The sequence below is a fragment of the Panulirus ornatus genome, chromosome 32, assembly GCF_036320965.1.
Source record: "Panulirus ornatus isolate Po-2019 chromosome 32, ASM3632096v1, whole genome shotgun sequence".
NCBI classification, from domain to species: Eukaryota; Metazoa; Arthropoda; class Malacostraca; order Decapoda; family Palinuridae; genus Panulirus; species Panulirus ornatus.
The window spans coordinates 18,793,331-18,808,923 of record NC_092255.1 but is presented as its reverse complement, the minus strand read 5'-3'; the positions used below and the strand labels follow the sequence as shown (position 1 = coordinate 18,808,923).

The 15,593-nt window shown below is 41.3% G+C and overlaps 6 protein-coding genes across 6 annotated transcripts in view; 5 read left to right on the top strand and 1 right to left on the bottom strand.

Annotated features, from left to right (window-relative positions):
• Window positions 1-15,593, bottom strand: part of LOC139759112 (ras GTPase-activating-like protein IQGAP1) — a 424,460-nt gene that overhangs the window by 239,056 nt on the left and 169,811 nt on the right. The window lies entirely within an intron of this gene.
• Window positions 1-15,593, top strand: part of LOC139759091 (uncharacterized) — a 112,507-nt gene that overhangs the window by 13,176 nt on the left and 83,738 nt on the right. The window lies entirely within an intron of this gene.
• Window positions 1,968-3,237, top strand: LOC139759104 (cuticle protein 7-like). The gene is made up of 2 exons (XM_071681061.1): window positions 1,968-2,001; window positions 2,155-3,237. The coding sequence occupies exons 1-2, from the start codon at window positions 1,990-1,992 to the stop codon at window positions 2,671-2,673; spliced, it is 531 nt and encodes a 176-aa protein (XP_071537162.1). The 5' UTR covers window positions 1,968-1,989; the 3' UTR covers window positions 2,674-3,237.
• On the top strand, window positions 5,907-6,987 carry LOC139759107 (cuticle protein 7-like). The gene has a single exon (XM_071681064.1). The coding sequence runs from the start codon at window positions 6,089-6,091 to the stop codon at window positions 6,419-6,421; it is 333 nt and encodes a 110-aa protein (XP_071537165.1). The 5' UTR covers window positions 5,907-6,088; the 3' UTR covers window positions 6,422-6,987.
• Window positions 9,670-10,749, top strand: LOC139759105 (cuticle protein 6-like). Its single transcript, XM_071681062.1, has one exon. The coding sequence runs from the start codon at window positions 9,782-9,784 to the stop codon at window positions 10,181-10,183; it is 402 nt and encodes a 133-aa protein (XP_071537163.1). The 5' UTR covers window positions 9,670-9,781; the 3' UTR covers window positions 10,184-10,749.
• Window positions 13,242-14,542, top strand: LOC139759106 (cuticle protein 6-like). Its single transcript, XM_071681063.1, has 2 exons — window positions 13,242-13,285; window positions 13,442-14,542. Exon 2 carries the CDS (start codon window positions 13,599-13,601, stop codon window positions 13,959-13,961), a length of 363 nt encoding a protein of 120 aa, XP_071537164.1. The 5' UTR covers window positions 13,242-13,285; window positions 13,442-13,598; the 3' UTR covers window positions 13,962-14,542.

The window sequence follows — 15,593 nt, the reverse complement described above, 5'->3', positions numbered from 1 at the left end:
AAGACAGATTCTTCAGGAGTTTGGAGGAAGAACAAAAGATCTGTCATTTAAAAACTTGAGACGAAAACTTTTGTATCTATCGACACTGAAATTCATTTCCCATTTGTGAATTCAGCCTATCAATTTGTGTACGTCAGCTGAAAGCTGGAAACGTTTACTTTCTCCCCTAGATTTAATTTTTCAGCTCATCAACATATGCGAATTTTTGTATCACACAACGAAGACCATTATCTCAATATCATCAATATATATGTGATAAAGTGAACCATGGAACTTCTAGTTGTTACATTTAACCATTCTCAGGTTTAACCATTGATCATTATTCTCTGTTTTCGGCCAGTCAACCAGTTTTCTAACCTCTGAACTACACCCAGTTTATATCATGTGACAACTCTGAAGTGCCACTTTATCGAATGCTTTTCGACAATCTGAATAGATGATATCAACTACTTTACCTTCGTCATATATGCTGATCAAATCATTAAGGAAATCAAGCACATTCGTCAGACATGACATATGTCTACATAGATAATGTTGACAATCGTTTATTTAGTAGTGATCATCACAATGATCAACAATCTTGTCTGGAATGATGATTTCCACAAGTTGACCAACCACAGACGTGGAGCTAACTGGGCGATAATTTGAAGGCAGACACATTACCATTTTTGAGTCATAGTATTTCTCTGACTAACTTCCAATCCTCAGAAATATTTCCCACAGCAAGTGACTCTCTGGTGACTAGTCAATGTCTCAACTCATCTGGGTCTGCCGCTTGACTGAAACAGCCTTCCACTTAGTGCTGGCGTCAATATGCAACAGAATGTGTTTCCTCTCCTAGCAATGGAGCTGGAGCCATGGTATGAATTGTGTCTTGTGTGGTAAATACTGGTGAATATAAATCCGTTAAGATCTTTGCTACGCCTTCCTCATTTTGAATCGTCTCCGTTTTCTGTAAGTAATGGATCAGTTATCTGGGTAATATTGTATGCTTTGTACCATATCTAGAAAATCATTTGTCATATCATTTGCAATAGATGTTTCATAACTTTCTCTGGCGTACAGTTTCCTTACATTTTACACAAACTTCCATTAATCTACTCATAACATGGTGGTTACTGTTGGTTACTGTTCTGTAGGAGTTAATTATGTGCTGCATTCTCAAAAGGAAAGAAATTCTTCGAATTACTTCTCCTACACGTTTGTCTTAGTTGTGATGAATTTGAGTCTACTACGCACGAAAACGATATAGATTTAGTGTGTAAAGGTTTATCATGTACAATATTGAAGGAAAAGAAGAGGACTTTATAGTCCTATTTACGTTTTAGAATGTTTAACTAAAACCTTTCCACACTCCGGAGGTCCATATTGTTATCACTGATGATATTATTATCCCAGAGTTGCCTCTCATGACCAATGTGAAGATCATTCATATCTGTAAGTCTAATAACATCTGGTATTTCTCACAATTTTCATGTTGACCAGCATTACCAGAGGTGATGAAAGATGAGTCAAAAGTAGCAGCTGCTCCCTTTCCTGAGAAATATCACTAATGTCAACAAAAGGTCGTCCGTTTGAGTATTGTAAACACGAATCCAATTTTCTATTTCGACCGATTCGGTTTTTCTACATTATCGTGAAAGTTAAAGAACCAATTGTGAATATTAAGATAAATAAACTGAAAAGACGTGTTAACTCTGGGTTCAGTTACTGGGTACCAACCAAACAGCTGACCTTTTAAACTAGTAATACAAGAGCGGTAAAAAGGTTACCTGATGCCACTATCATTTAGGAAATAAAAAACGGAAATTTTACGCAAAAACTTCTACATACGGACGATTCTTTCATATTTACATAAATCTGGAGACCCCGCCCTTGATATTGATATTTTTTTCATTTTCCAGGTAAGAGGGGCTAGGATGCTCCCGCTGGTATATAAGACGTGGTCACAGCGGCCACCAGCAGACAGCTCCTCTCTCCTGTGTCAACATGAACGCTCTGGTAAGTTCCTTCTTACTGCTACAGCAACTTGATTATCATAATGCTATAAGAACATAGATCTTAGCAGGCTCATAGAAATTAGGTTTATAGGAATATACTGCATTATCTTATGAGGGAAGTTATCAAAGTAACCTTCAACTGTTATCATTACAGACAGTGATTTTCCTTACGGTCGTTGCTGCGTGCAGCGGGGCTCAGCTGCCATGGTATCCAGGACTCTATGGTGCCCACCCCGGTCTCCACTCATGGTACAGAAGTGGTCTGCCACTCATGCCTCAACCCACCATGAGGTCTATGGCTCCCGTACCTATGACTTACAACATGGCTCCCTTCGCCTCCATGGCACCTATTCACTCCCAGTATGGTGCACAGAACGAATTTGGTCAGTATTCCTTCGGCTACAACGCTGGTCTCAGTGCCCGCAATGAGATGCGTGACGCCTTCGGCAATGTGCAAGGGTCATTCAACTATCTGGACGCCAATGGTAAGGTGCAGACTCAGCAGTACGTGGCCGATGCCCTGGGTTTCCGTGTGTCCGGCACCAACCTGCCTGAGGCTCCCGCCCCAGCTGTCCCTCAGTACACCCCAGAGGTCGCGTCCGCCAGGGCCGCCCACCAGGCAGCTCACAGCGAGGCTGCAGCTGCCGCCGCTGCCACCCCTGCGACTCAGTAGAGGTCCTCCGATATGCCCGTCTCTAACGCTGACTCCTCGATTTTCCTATGTCTCTTCTACTCCCCCAAATATCGTCCACCTTGCCTGGAAGGCTCCGCTCTTCCGTCCTCTGACTGGACCCTGCCTTATCCACACAGCAGACCAAGAATCACACCCTACAATAGTTTCTACGCCATCAGGAACGCTCCATTCGTCCCTGCTGCATTCGGTGATGCTGATCTCCTCCGTACTGAATAACTCCCATGTTACGTTGACTACTGCGTCAACTACTAGTGGCCTAGATCAGCCACACTCCTGCTGTCTCCTGCTACCTGGTCTGGATGTGTAGAGCACCTGTTAAGAAGGACTTGCTCTCCTATTAATACAAACAGAACCTCGAAGACTTTACTTGATGTAATGCAATGTTCAAGTTAGTTTGTAAACAATTTGGTGATAAACTTTGACTTATCATGAGAGCATCAGACTTCAAACCAGGTGTTGACACGGTCTTATGATCAAGCAGATAACGCTCGACGATCATGTTGACTTTAGATGATAATATATTGTCTTTGATGAATAAAGGATTAGGGATGTATTTCTTTAGTTTTCATGAACCTCGGGTAGAGAGGTAATACTATAATGACATAAACAAGGAGAAAGCACTATTCTCTTGATATAGAAGTAAACAAAATAGTTTCCGTTATTTATCCACATTTTACACGTCTGTCTTTATTTGTTTAGATTCTCATGATCCACATATTCAAAATGGTATGCTCAGTATAACTGACCAAGAGTAAATACTCTAACAGTTTCAACATTTGTTTGGATTCCTTTTTCTTTCTCTTCCCAGGAAAGAGTACTTGTGAACTGTGCATAAATATCAGCACACACTCACAGCAACTGGTTTATCCTCTCTTGACTACACTTCTTTCTTCACGAAAGTATTTCCCAAGGTAAATTCTCTCTTGGAAAGTACTCTGAAGATATATATCTCTCTGATGCTTGAGACTTAAGGACCAAAAATGAACAATGAGTCCAGGTCCTCAATGAAATATGAAAAGGATTAACGAAAGTGAGCAATGAGAAGAGAAGACAGATTCTTCAGGAGTTTGGAGGAAGAACAAAAGATCTGTCATTTAAAAACTTGAGACGAAAACTTTTGTATCTATCGACACTGAAATTCATTTCCCATTTGTGAATTCAGCCTATCAATTTGTGTACGTCAGCTGAAAGCTGGAAACGTTTACTTTCTCCCCTAGATTTAATTTTTCAGCTCATCAACATATGCGAATTTTTGTATCACACAACGAAGACCATTATCTCAATATCATCAATATATATGTGATAAAGTGAACCATGGAACTTCTAGTTGTTACATTTAACCATTCACAGGTTTGACCATTGATCATTATTCTCTGTTTTCGGCCAGTCAACCAGTTTTCTAACCTCTGAACTACACCCGGTTTATATCATGTGACAACTCTGAAGTGCCACTTTATCTAATGCTTTTCGACAATCTAAATAGATGATATCAACTGCTTTACCTTCGTCATATATGCTGATCAAATTATTAAGGAAATCAAGCACATTCGTCAGACATGACATATGTCAACATAGATAATGTTGACAATCGTTTATTTAGTAGTGATCATCACAATGATCAACACTCTTGTCTGGAATGATGGTTTCCACAAGTTGACCAACCATAGACGTGGAGCTAACTGGGCGATAATTTGAAGGCAGACACATTACCATTTTTGAGTCATAGTATTTCTCTGACTAACTTCCAATCCTCAGAAATATTTCCCACAGCAAGTGACTCTCTGGTGACTAGTCAATGTCTCAACTCATCTGGGTCTGCCGCTTGACTGAAACAGCCTTCCATTTAGTGCTGGCGTCAATATGCAACAGAATGTGTTTCCTCTCCTAGCAATGGAGCTGGAGCCATGGTATGAATTGTGTCTTGTGTGGAAAATACTGGTGAATATAAATCCGTTAAGATCTTTGCTACGCCTTCCTCATTTTGAATCAAGTCTCCGTTTTCTGTAAGTAATGGATCAGTTGTCTGGGTAATAATTGTATTCTTTGTACCATATCTAGATAATCATTTGTTATACTATTATTTGCAATAGATGTTTCATAATTTTCTCTGGCGTACAGTTTCCTTACATTTTACACAAACTTCCATTAATCTACTCTTAACATGGTGGTTACTGTTGGTTACTGTTCTGTAGGAGTTAATTATGTGCTGCATTCTCAAAAGGAAAGAAATTCTTTGAATTACTTCTCCTACACGTTTGTCTTAGTTGTAATGAATTTGAGTCTACTACGCACGAAAACAATATGGATTTAGTGTGTAAAGGTTTATTATGTACGATATTGGAGGAAGAGAAGGGGACTTTATAGTCCTATTTACGTTTTAGAATGTTTAACTAAAACCTTTCCACACTCCGGAGGTCCATATTGTTATCACTGATGATATTATTATCCCAGAGTTGCCTCTCATGACCAATGTGAAGATCATTCATATCTGTAAGTCTAATAACATCTGGTATTTCTCACAATTTTCATGTTGACCAGCATTACGAGAGATGATGAAAGATGAGTCAAAAGTAGCAGCTGCTCCCTTTCCTGAGAAATATCACTAATGTCAACAAAAGGTCGTCCGTTTGAGTATTGTAAACACGAATCCAATTTTCTATTTCGACCGATTCGGTTTTTCTACATTATCGTGAAAGTTAAAGAACCAATTGTGAATATTAAGATAAATAAACTGAAAAGACGTGTTAACTCTGGGTTCAGTTACTGGGTACCAACCAAACAGCTGACCTTTTAAACTAGTAATACAAGAGCGGTAAAAAGGTTACCTGATGCCACTATCATTTAGGATATAAAAAACGGAAATTTTACGCAAAAACTTCTACATACGGACGATTCTTTCATATTTACATAAATCTGGAGACCCCGCCCTTGATATTGATATTTTTTTCATTTTCCAGGTAAGAGGGGCTAGGATGCTCCCGCTGGTATATAAGACGTGGTCACAGCGGCCACCAGCAGACAGCTCCTCTCTCCTGTGTCAACATGAACGCTCTGGTAAGTTCCTTCTTACTGCTACAGCAACTTGATTATCATAATGCTATAAGAACATAGATCTTAGCAGGCTCATAGAAATTAGGTTTATAGGAATATGCTGCATTATCTTATGAGGGAAGTTATCAAAGTAACCTTCAATTGTTATCATTGCAGACAGTGATTTTCCTTACGGCCGTTGCTGCGTGCAGCGGGGCTCAGCTGCCATGGTATCCAGGACTCTATGGTGCCCACCCCGGTCTCCACTCATGGTACAGAAGTGGTCTGCCACTCATGCCTCAACCCACCATGAGGTCTATGGCTCCCGTACCTATGACTTACAACATGGCTTCCCTTCGCCTCTATGGCACCTATTCACTCACAGTATGGTGCACAGAACGAATTTGGTCAGTATTCCTTCGGCTACAACGCTGGTCTCAGTGCCCGCAATGAGATGCGTGACGCCTTCGGCAATGTGCAAGGGTCATTCAACTATCTGGACGCCAATGGTAAGGTGCAGACCCAACAGTACGTGGCCGATGCCCTGGGTTTCCGTGTGTCCGGCACCAACCTGCCTGAGGCTCCCGCCCCAGCTGTCCCTCAGTACACCCCAGAGGTCGCGTCCGCCAGGGCCGCCCACCAGGCAGCTCACAGCGAGGCTGCAGCTGCCGCCGCTGCCACCCCTGCGACTCAGTAGAGGTCCTCCGATATGCCCGTCTCTAACGCTGACTCCTCGATTTTCCTATGTCTCTTCTACTCCCCCAAATATCGTCCACCTTGCCTGGAAGGCTCCGCTCTTCCGTCCTCTGACTGGACCCTGCCTTATCCACACAGCAGACCAAGAATCACACCCTACAATAGTTTCTACGCCATCAGGAACGCTCCATTCGTCCCTGCTGCATTCGGTGATGCTGATCTCCTCCGTACTGAATAACTCCCATGTTACGTTGACTACTGCGTCAACTACTAGTGGCCTAGATCAGCCACACTCCTGCTGTCTCCTGCTACCTGGTCTGGATGTGTAGAGCACCTGTTATGAAGGACTTGCTCTCCTCTTAATACAAACAGAACCTCGAAGACTTTACTTGATTTAATGCAATGTTCAAGTTAGTTTGTAAACAATTTGGTGATAAACTTTGACTTATCATGAGAGCATCAGACTTCAAACCAGGTGTTGACACGGTCTTATGACCAAGCAGATAACGCTCGACGATCATGTTGACTTTAGATGATAATATATTGTCTTTGATGAATAAAGGATTAGCGATGTATTTCTTTAGTTTTCATGAGCCTCGGGTTGAGAGGTAATACTATAATGACATCTCTGCCATAATGTTAGGGTAAGCAAGGACATAAACAAGGAGAAAGCACTATTCTCTTGATATAGAAGTAAACAAAATAGTTTCCGTTATTTATCCACATTTTACACGTCTGTCTTTATTTGTTTAGATTCTCATGATCCACATATTCAAAATGGTATGCTCAGTATAACTGACCAAGAGTAAATACACTAACAGTTTCAACATTTGTTTGGATTCCTTTTTCTTTCTCTTCCCAGGAAAGAGTACTTGTGAACTGTGCATAAATATCAGCACACACTCACAGCAACTGGTTTATCCTCTCTTGACTACACTTCTTTCTTCACGAAAGTATTTTCCAAGGTAAATTCTCTCTTGGAAAGTACTCTGAAGATATATATCTCTCTGATGCTTGAGACTTAAGGACCAAAAATGAACAATGAGTCCAGGTCCTCAATGAAATATGAAAAGGATTAACGAAAGTGAGCAATGAGAAGAGAAGACAGATTCTTCAGGAGTTTGGAGGAAGAACAAAAGATCTGTCATTTAAAAACTTGAGACGAAAACTTTTGTATCTATCGACACTGAAATTCATTTCCCATTTGTGAATTCAGCCTATCAATTTGTGTACGTCAGCTGAAAGCTGGAAACGTTTACTTTCTCCTCTAGATTTAATTTTTCAGCTCATCAACATATGCGAATTTTTGTGTCACACAACGAAGACCATTATCTCAATATCATCAATATATATGTGATAAAGTGAACCATGGAACTTCTAGTTGTTACATTTAACCATTCACAGGTTTGACCATTGATCATTATTCTCTGTTTTCGGCCAGTCAACCAGTTTTCTAACCTCTGAACTACACCCGGTTTATATCATGTGACAACTCTGAAGTGCCACTTTATCGAATGCTTTTCGACAATCTAAATAGATGATATCAACTACTTTACTATCGTCATATATGCTGATCAAATCATTAAGGAAATCAAGCACATTCGTCAGACATGACATATGTCAACATAGATAATGTTGACAATCGTTTATTTAGTAGTGATCATCACAATGATCAACACTCTTGTCTGGAATGATGGTTTCCACAAGTTGACCAACCATAGACGTGGAGCTAACTGGGCGATAATTTGAAGGCAGACACATTACCATTTTTGAGTCATAGTATTTCTCTGACTAACTTCCAATCCTCAGAAATATTTCCCACAGCAAGTGACTCTCTGGTGACTAGTCAATGTCTCAACTCATCTGGGTCTGCCGCTTGACTGAAACAGCCTTCCATTTAGTGCTGGCGTCAATATGCAACAGAATGTGTTTCCTCTCCTAGCAATGGAGCTGGAGCCATGGTATGAATTGTGTCTTGTGTGGCAAATACTGGTGAATATAAATCCGTTAAGAACTTTGCTACGCCTTTCTCATTTTGAATCAAGTCTCCGTTTTCTGTAAGTAATGGATCAGTTATCTGGGTAATAATTGTATTCTTTGTACCATATCTAGATAATCATTTGCAATAGATGTTTCATAATTTTCTCTGGCGTACAGTTTCCTTACATTTTACACAAACTTCCATTAATCTGCTCATAACATGGTGGTTACTGTTGGTTACTGTTCTGTAAGAGTTAATTATGTGCTGCATTCTCAAAAGCAAAGAAATTCTTTGAATTACTTCTCCTCCATTTTGTCTTCGTTGTGTGAATTTGAGTCTACTACGCACGAAAACAATATGGATTTAGTGTGTAAAGGTTTATTATGTACGATATTGGAGGAAGTGAAGGGGACTTTATAGTCCTATTTACGTTTTAGAATGTTTAACTAAAACCTTTCCACACTCCGGAGGTCCATATTGTTATCACTGATGATATTATTATCCCAGAGTTGCCTCTCATGACCAATGTGAAGATCATTCATATCTGTAAGTCTAATAACATCTGGTATTTCTCACAATTTTCATGTTGACCAGCATTACGAGAGATGATGAAAGATGAGTCAAAAGTAGCAGCTGCTCCCTTTCCTGAGAAATATCACTAATGTCAACCAAAGGTCGTGCGTTTGAGTATTGTAAACACGAATCCAATTTTCTATTTCGACCGATTCGGTTTTTCTACATTATCGTGAAAGTTAAAGAACCAATTGTGAATATTAAGATAAATAAACTGAAAAGACGTGTTAACTCTGGGTTCAGTTACTGGGTACCAACCAAACAGCTGACCTTTTAAACTAGTAATACAAGAGCGGTAAAAAGGTTACCTGATGCCACTACCATCTAGGAAATAAAAAACGGAAATTTTACGCAAAAACTTCTACATACGGACGATTCTTTCATATTTACATAAATCTGGAGACCCCGCCCTTGATATTGATATTTTTTTCATTTTCCAGGTAAGAGGGGCTTGGATGCTCCCGCTGGTATATAAGACGTGGTCACAGCGGCCACCAGCAGACAGCTCCTCCCTACTGTGTCAACATGAACGCTCTGGTAAGTTCCTTCTTACTGCTACAGCAACTTGATTATCATAATGCTATAAGAACATAGATCTTAGCAAGCTCATAGAAATTAGGTTTATATTAATATGCTGCATTATCTTATGAGGGAAGTTATCAAAGTAACCTTCAACTGTTATCATTACAGACAGTGATTTTCCTTACGGTCGTTGCTGCGTGCAGCGGGGCTCAGCTGCCATGGTATCCAGGACTCTATGGTGCCCACCCCGGTCTCCACTCATGGTACAGAAGTGGTCTGCCACTCATGCCTCAACCCACCATGAGGTCTATGGCTCCCGTACCTATGACTTACAACATGGCTCCCTTCGCCTCTATGGCACCTATTCACTCACAGTATGGTGCACAGAACGAATTTGGTCAGTATTCCTTCGGCTACAACGCTGGTCTCAGTGCCCGCAATGAGATGCGTGACGCCTTCGGCAATGTGCAAGGGTCATTCAACTATGTGGACGCCAATGGTAAGGTGCAGACCCAACAGTACGTGGCCGATGCCCTGGGTTTCCGTGTGTCCGGTACCAACCTGCCTGAGGCTCCCGCCCCAGCTGTCCCTCAGTACACCCCAGAGGTCGCGTCCGCCAGGGCCGCCCACCAGGCAGCTTACAGCGAGGCTGCAGCTGCCGCCGCTGCCACCCCTGCGACTCAGTAGAGGTCCTCCGATATGCCCGTCTCTAACGCTGACTCCTCGATTTTCCTATGTCTCTTCTACTCCCCCAAATATCGTCCACCTTGCCTGGAAGGCTCCGCTCTCCCGTCCTCTGACTGGACCCTGCCTTATCCACACAGCAGACCAAGAATCACACCCTACAATAGTTTCTACGCCATCAGGAACGCTCCATTCGTCCCTGCTGCATTCGGTGATGCTGATCTCCTCCGTACTGAATAACTCCCATGTTACGTTGACTACTGCGTCAACTACTAGTGGCCTAGATCAGCCACACTCCTGCTGTCTCCTGCTACCTGGTCTGGATGTGTAGAGCACCTGTTATGAAGGACTTGCTCTCCTCTTAATACAAACAGAACCTCGAAGACTTTACTTGATTTAATGCAATGTTCAAGTTAGTTTGTAAACAATTTGGTGATAAACTTTGACTTATCATGAGAGCATCAGACTTCAAACCAGGTGTTGACACGGTCTTATGACCAAGCAGATAACGCTCGACGATCATGTTGACTTTAGATGATAATATATTGTCTTTGATGAATAAAGGATTAGCGATGTATTTCTTTAGTTTTCATGGACCTCGGGTTGAGAGGTAATACTATAATGACATCTCTGCCATAATGTTAGGGTAAGCAAGGACATAAACAAGGAGAAAGCACTATTCTCTTGCCAAAGAAGTAAACAAAATAGTTTCCGTTATTTATCCACATTTTACACGTCTTTCTTCATTTGTTTAGATTCTCATGATCCACATATTCAAAATGGTATGCTCAGTATAACTGACCAAGAGTAAATACACTAACAGTTTCAACATTTGTTTGGATTCCTTTTTCTTTCTCTTCCCAGGAAAGAATACTTATGAACTGTGCATAAATATCAACACACACTCACAGCAACTGGTTTATCCGCTCTTGACTACACTTCTTTCTTCACGAAAGTATTTTCCAAGGTAAATTCTCTCCTGGAAAGTACTCTGAAGACATATATCTCTCTGATGCTGGAGACTTAAGGACCAAAATTGAAGAATGAGTCCAGGTCCTGAATGAAATATGAAAAGGATTAACGAAAGTGAGCAATAAGAAGAGAAGACAGATACTTCAGGAGTTTGGATGAAGAACAAAAAATCTGTCATTTAAAAACCAGAGACGAGAACTTTTGCACTTATCGACACTGAAATTCATTTCCCATCTGAAAATCCAGCCCATCAGTTTGTGTACGTCAGTTGGAAGCTGGAAGCGTTTACTTTCTCATTTAGGTTCAATTTTCCAGCTCATCAGCAACTGTGAATTTTTGTATCACACAACGAAGACCATTATCTCAATATCATCAATATATATGTGATAAAGTGAACCATGGAACTTCTAGTTGTTACATTTAACCATTCACAGGTTTGACTATTAATGATTCTTCTCTGTTTTCGGCCAGTCAACCAGTTTTCTAACCTCTGAACTACACCCGGTTTATATCATGTGACAACTCTGAAGTGCCACTTTATCGAATGCTTTTCGACAATCTAAATAGATGATATCAACTGCTTTACTATCATCATATATGCTGATTATATCATCAAAAAAATCAAGCACATTCGTCAGACATGAAATATGTCAACATAGATAATGTTGACAATCGTTTATTTAGTGTTGATCATCCCAATGATCAACACTCTTGTCTGGAATGATGGTTTCCACAAGTTGACCAACCACAGACGTGGAGCTAACTGGGCGATAATTTGAAGGCAGACACATTACCCTTTTTGAGTCATAGTATTTCTCTGACTAACTTCCAATCCTCAGGAATATTTCCCACAGCAAGTGACTCTCTGGAGACTAGTCAGTGTCTCAACTCATCTGGGTCTGCCGCTTGACTGAAACAGCCTTCCATTTAGTGCTGGCGTCAATATGCAACAGAATGTGTTTCCTCTCCTAGCAATGGAGCTGGAGCCATGGTATGAATTGTGTCTTGCGTGGCAAATACTGGTGAATATAAATCCGTTAACATATTTGCCACGCCTTCCTCATTTTGAATCAAGTCTCCGTTTTCTGTAAGTAATGGATCAGTTATCTGGGTAATAATTGTATTCTTTGTACCATATCTAGATAATCATTTGTTATACTATCATTTGCAATAGGTTTCATATTTTTTCTGGCGTACAGTTTCCTTGCATTTTACACAAACTTCCATTAATCTGCTCATAACATGGTGGTTACTGTTGGTTACTGTTCTGTAGGAGTTAATTATGTGCTGCATTCTCAAAAGGAAAGAAATTCTTTGAATTACTTCTCCTCCATTTTGTCTTCGTTGTGTGAATTTGAGTCTACTACGCACGAAAACGATATGGATTTAGTGTGTAAAGGATTATTATGTACAACATTGAAGGAAGTGAAGGGGACTTTATAGTCCTATTTACGTTTTAGAATGTTTAACTAAAACCTTTCCACACTCCGGAGGTCCATATTGTTATCACTGATGATATTATTATCCAAGAGTTGCCTCTCATGACCAATGTGAAGATCATTCATATCTGTGAGTCTAATAACATCTGGTATTTCTCACAATTTTCATGTTGACCAGCATTACGAGAGATGATGAAAGATGAGTCAAAAGTACCAGCTGCTCCCTTTCCTGAGAAATATCACTAATGTCAACAAAAGGTCGTCCGTTTGAGTATTGTAAACACGAATCCAATTTTCTATTTCAACCGATTCGGTTTTTCTACATTATCGTGAAAGTTAAAGAACCAATTGTGAATATTAAGATAAATAAACTGAAAAGACGTGTTAACTCTGGGTTCAGTTACTGGGTACCAACCAAACAGCTGACCTTTTAAACTAGTGATACAAGACCGGTAAAAAGGTTACCTGATGCCACTACCATCTAGGAAATAAAAAACGGAAATTTTACGCAAAAACTTCTACATACGGACGATTCTTTCATATTTACATAAATCTGGAGACCCCGCCCTTGATATTGATATTTTTTTCATTTTCCAGGTAAGAGGGGCTTGGATGCTCCTGCTAGTATATAAGACGTGGTCACAGCGGCCACCAGCAGACAGCTCCTCCCTCCTGTGTCAACATGAACGCTCTGGTGAGTTCCTTGTTAATAATACAACAATTTGATCCTCATATGTCTATAAGAATACATGCCAAATTAGGCACACAGTAATGTGGTTTATAGGAATATACTGCATTTTATCTTATGAAAGAAGGCATGCAAATAATAATTCAACTGTTGCCATTGCAGACAGTGTTTACTCTTGCTGCCGTTGCTGCGTGCAGCGTGGCTCAGCTGCCATGGTATCCAGGACTCTATGGTGCCCACCCCGGTCTCCATCCATGGTACAGAAGTGGTATGCCACTCATGCCTCAACCCGCCATGAGGTCTATGGCTCCCGACACCTATGGCTTACAACATGGCTCCCTTCGCCTCTATGGCACCTATCTACTCCCAGTATGGTGCTCAGAACGAATTCGGTCAGTATTCCTTCGGCTACAACGCTGGTCTCAGCGCCCGCAATGAGATGCGTGACGCCTTCGGCAATGTGCGTGGCTCATACAACTACCTGGACACCGACGGTAAGGTGCAGACCCAGCACTACGTGGCTGATGCCCTGGGCTACCGTGTGTCCGGCACCAACCTGCCTGAGGCTCCCGCCCCAGCTGTCCCCGAATACACTCCTGAGGTCGCCGCCGCTAGGGCCGCCCACCAGGCAGCTCACAGCGAGGCTGCAGCTACCGCCGCTGCCACCCCTGCGACACAGTAGAGGTCCTCCGATATGCTCGCTTCTGACTCTTTCCTCACCGATTTTCCTATAGCTTTACTGCTCCGCTCAACTTCACCTACCCTAACATGGAAGGCTCCGCTCTTCCCTACACTGACTCCCCTCTGCCTTATCCACCACACTGTAGCCCCCGAACCACGCCCTACAATAGTATCCTTGGCTTCAGCTACGCTCCTGTGGCCCCCTGGTGTGGTCCGTGACGCTTAGCTCCTCCACACAGTTCACAAAGCAGGTCACACTCTTTCTGCAGCGTGAAGTGGTGACCTAGGACAGTTAGAGTCCTGCTGTCTCCTGCTACCTGGTCTGGGTGTGTAGAGCACCTGCCCTAGAGGCGTTGCTCTCCTGTTAACACAAACGTAACAACGAAGACTTTAGTGGATTTAGAGAAATGTCCGAATTGAACTGTAGAGAATCTGGTGGTAGACTTTGTGTTGTCACGAGAGCATCAGACTTCAAAGCAGGTGTTGACACGCCCTTTGTGACCAAGCAGATAACACACAGACATCATGTTGACCTGACCTGATAATATATTTTCTTTGATGAATAAATGAATTATCGATGTATTTCATTAGTTTCCATGAACCTCGGGATGAGAGATGATATGATGATGACTTTATCTAAGAACTGCGACTTTAGCAAGGACGTAAAAAGACAGCATTACTAGCTGGCATATCTATGGTAACCAGATTATCAATACCTTGTATACATGGACATCTGTCTTGATCCGCCCGAATATTCTCGATCATTCCAGTGCATCAGAGTGCCAATGTTAACGATGAGGAGGGGTAGCTGGCGGAGGAAGGGCGGTTAATAAAGATACCTTCAAATGAACGTAGTCAGATGGACTAGATGGACGTGAGACTGTGATTAGAACAAGAAGAACTGGAGGCTGTTAAAAAGGAATTAGATCCAGATTGACAATAGATATCTTAACATTTCCATTTTCTATCAATATTCCAAGTCTTTTAAGTGGAAAATTACGAATTATTTCTATACTAATGTTGCTTACTAAGGTGCTCCCGTACCAATGTCTTCCTTGGCGCTTTTGGCAGACGACCACCAGCAGTACCCCCTTCCTACTACGCCTCTAGCACCGGCGGCGCCACCTACCGTAGTATCCCCACCCTCAGATACGCCTTTGCGACCAACAGATTCACACTGTCTTCCAACAGTTAGAGAGGGAAGACCTTGGGTAATGGTACAGTCTTAGTTCCAGTACGCGGCAGTTGTATAAACATCTGTTTATATTGAAATCGAGATCGTATTCGTGCAATGAATGAACACAATTATGATATATGACGAAAGCTTCCATGTTTTAAGTATGAATCGAAAGAATATATATATATATATATATATATATATATATTTGAACTTTTGATCTAAACATGACTATTTACATGCCAGTGGCAAAGTACTTAACCTCATGTAAGCCACTTTCCAAATCCACCCAGAAGACGTAACATGAACCCTTTTGACCCATCACCTACGGACATCTCAATTTTGTATCAAAATTTCGTTTGAAATCTTGAAAACACCATGTAACAAGACCTACTTTTACTCTGTGTAAAACAGATGAATTTTAGTGCACACATAGAGTTAACTAATACAAGAGGA